The sequence below is a fragment of the Sinocyclocheilus anshuiensis genome, unplaced genomic scaffold (assembly GCF_001515605.1).
Source record: "Sinocyclocheilus anshuiensis isolate Anshui unplaced genomic scaffold, SAMN03320099.WGS_v1.1 scaffold267, whole genome shotgun sequence".
Classification (NCBI taxonomy): domain Eukaryota; kingdom Metazoa; phylum Chordata; class Actinopteri; order Cypriniformes; family Cyprinidae; genus Sinocyclocheilus; species Sinocyclocheilus anshuiensis.
Genome location: NW_015552637.1, coordinates 1,286,324 through 1,289,387, shown reverse-complemented (window position 1 = coordinate 1,289,387; position 3,064 = coordinate 1,286,324). Strand labels below are relative to the sequence as shown.

Here is a 3,064-nt window from a genome sequence, read left to right as displayed (position 1 = left end):
TTTTCAGTAATGCATATGAATGAATTTCACTAAGGTTGATCAATGTTTTCACTAGTGTTTGTAAGAGGTATTTCAGTAATGCATATGAATTAATTTCACTAAGGTTGATCAATGTTTTTCGTTTCACTAGTGTTTGTAAGAGGCTTTTCAATAATTATGGCCTATACGGCCCCTCATACACACACACACACACACACTTAAAAGTCGCGACGATCAAGAGAGAAAAAATATTCTATCCATCGTTTGCTGATTTGACAGACAAGCAGACTTGAATTTGAGCTGGCACTGCACTCGGTTGTAAGAGAGGACTAGGTTTAAGTAGACGAAATGATTGAAATCCGACCACACTTTAGCAGAGGTCTGTCGTTTCACCGGAAGATCGAGCTGACAATTTAAGAAATTAAACAGGAGTCGTTTACAGAAAGATGAATACCATGCATTTATAAAATAAATACGGTGAAATTTAATTTAACTGTGATCTTACAATATAAATTCATAACCTTTTGTCTGGATTATTAAACTGATAAAGCATTCGTATCGTTTTATTTGTCACTCCTAGTCTTGACCTCACAAATGGAAAGTATTCGCAAGTGGAAAACGGTTCATTCCCTGACCGGGAATCGAACCCGGGCCGCACACTAGAGTGGTTCATATATATGATGAAATATGTAAATATCAATAAAAAATACAGTTTTACATATAAATATACATATTTAGGGTATAATTACGAACAACTTTGCACCCTACAATAAATATTAGAAAGTGTCCAGCACACCATGTTATTCTCAAACCTGAAATAAAGAAATCCACCAACAATTGAAAAATATACAGATTTGATTTCATTATGAGATAGTACAAAAACAACATGTAATTGATAAATTGATAAATGAATGCATGACACTTTGAAAAATACATTTACAAAAATGTGACATTTATGCTGGTGATAATGATGGAACAGATTTGAGAAATTTACTCTGCAGGAACACTCGGGGAACACACAGGCCCTCTTTTTTATTCACAGTTTCTCTCAACACATACTCGTTCACTAGAGTCTCAAATCCTGCCTGTTGGAACAATCCAGCCAAGTACTCTATGAGAAGGACAGATGGAAAACAAAAACATTAGAAACAAAACACTAACTTCAATGCAGTAAAACAGATGATTAAGAAGAAACAAATGATACACTGACCTCTTGAGAAGAAAAAGGAGCGGGTCCCATCCTGTCTTACGTAGAAACTCTCGCCCAGCTTATTGCCCGACTTAAACCTCAACATGGCATGATCATAAAGTCCATAGTCCCTGAAGAGAACAATACCTCCTGGTCTTAATACCTATCAGTTTGTTTTGAAAAGAAATACATTAATTCATAACACAAAGAAAGTGCATTATGCAAAAACACATGAAAAAATCATTTTCAGTTTTACGTTTACACGTGTTTAGCAAAATGTTTATGCACTGTGATAGTTTCAGTCTTGCAACATGTGATCAGCAGTACCTTATAAATCTGTTCCAGGGCTTTCTGCATCTTGTCAGGATGAATTGCAGACAGAACAAATATCAATGTGGCTACATCCACTGTCTCCACTTGTATGGTGGCCTGGAGATCATCTTTAGTGAGGTCACACTGAAACGCAAGGCATCGCTTGGTGCAATACAAGGCATTTTGCTGCAATCATAATGAATAATCATAAATAAAGGCAGAATGCATGTAAACAATTAGCTTATAAATGTGCAACGTTATAAAATTGGAAAAAGGTTGACCAGATGTGGGAGAGAAAAAACACAACTTGGTTACTTTTACCTTCACAAACTCAACAGCTCGTGGAGAGAAGTCACAAGCATAAATGAAGATACTGAGATCCTCTTCCAGAAGAGGGAAAATACAGTTTCCAACCCCACAGCCAGCCTCCAATAACACCAGCTTCTGCCCCTGAGACTGAGAGAGTAGATGCAAGTTACAAGCATCTACACAAACTCAAAGATGTTATAGCAAATGCATGCATATCTCTCTGACCTCTCTGCAGTTTTTCAGTTCTTCAAACTCTCTGGTAGTCCAGTGCCTGTCTTTGAAAAAGTTCGTCGTGTTTCTTTTATAAAACAAGTCCCAGTTTTTCTGAGCATCCATTTCGAGTTTCTGCTGCTTAAAGTCCGAGACTAAGACGCGGTCATTCCTGAGTTTCTCCAGCTCTTCTGATGTCAGGGTCCTTTCACTCAGACCACTGGACTGATGAGGAGAAGCAGGACTGGATTCCAGCGAGTCCAAATCACCTGTCACTGACATGACTGTCTGTGCTCCCGATCTTTCCGATTAAAACTAAAACAACGACAAGACGATGTGAAGTTTTACGATAGAAAAAGACACAGCACTTTATGTTGAATAAAATGTTACACGTAACTAACCACCTCAATGACAAACGCAAACAACAGCAGTTTCAGGTACACACGTGTACTTAATCTACCTGTATATTAAGCGTGGTAAATGATTAAGAGTAAAATATTCGCATGTTTAATAAGAAACTGATTGTTCTAAAACGCAGCATCTCGTCGTTCTACTCGGCATCTGTCTTACTCGCGCAAAAGCTATTGCGGTGATAAAGGACCAAAACATCAGTCACTGCCACCTACTGGACTGGATGAGACGCGCACAGCGGCCTGGTTAACCTTATATCCCATGATTAAGAAAATGATGAAAACAATGTATTTATTGGTATCAACTATGAGTAAATTACCAGTGTTGGGGGTAACGCATTACAAGTAACGCGAGTTACGTAATCAGATTACTTGTTTCAAGTAACTAGTAAAGTAACGCATTACTTTTTAATTTACAAGAGAATATCTGAGTTACTTTTTCAAATAAGTAACGCAAAGTTACTTTTTTCCCCCAATATAATTAGTTTCTTTTTTATGGAGTAACTCAATATTGTAATGCATTACTTTTAAAAGTAACTTCCCCCAACACTGTAAATTACTATATAATTTATATATAATTTAAACTATATATTTAAATTATTATTATTATATTTCCTACTACTTGTTTCACTTCTGTTTCAGTTTTTATAACCAT

At 36.5% G+C, this 3,064-nt stretch overlaps 1 protein-coding gene across 2 annotated transcripts; it reads right to left on the bottom strand.

Moving 5' to 3' along the window:
* Positions 1-897: 897 nt before the first annotated feature.
* LOC107666768 (methyltransferase 6, methylcytidine) lies at positions 898-2,599 on the bottom strand. Of its 2 annotated transcripts, none has more exons than XM_016458203.1 (6): positions 2,404-2,599; positions 2,015-2,314; positions 1,802-1,936; positions 1,496-1,666; positions 1,190-1,331; positions 898-1,090 (listed from the first exon to the last, which is right to left on the bottom strand). In XM_016458203.1, exons 2-6 carry the CDS (start codon positions 2,279-2,281, stop codon positions 933-935), a joined length of 873 nt encoding a protein of 290 aa, XP_016313689.1. In that variant the 5' UTR covers positions 2,282-2,314; positions 2,404-2,599; the 3' UTR covers positions 898-932. The 2 variants fall into 2 exon arrangements, with proteins under 2 accessions (XP_016313689.1, XP_016313690.1); XM_016458204.1 differs by having other exon boundaries at positions 2,460-2,599.
* Positions 2,600-3,064: the final 465 nt, after the last annotated feature.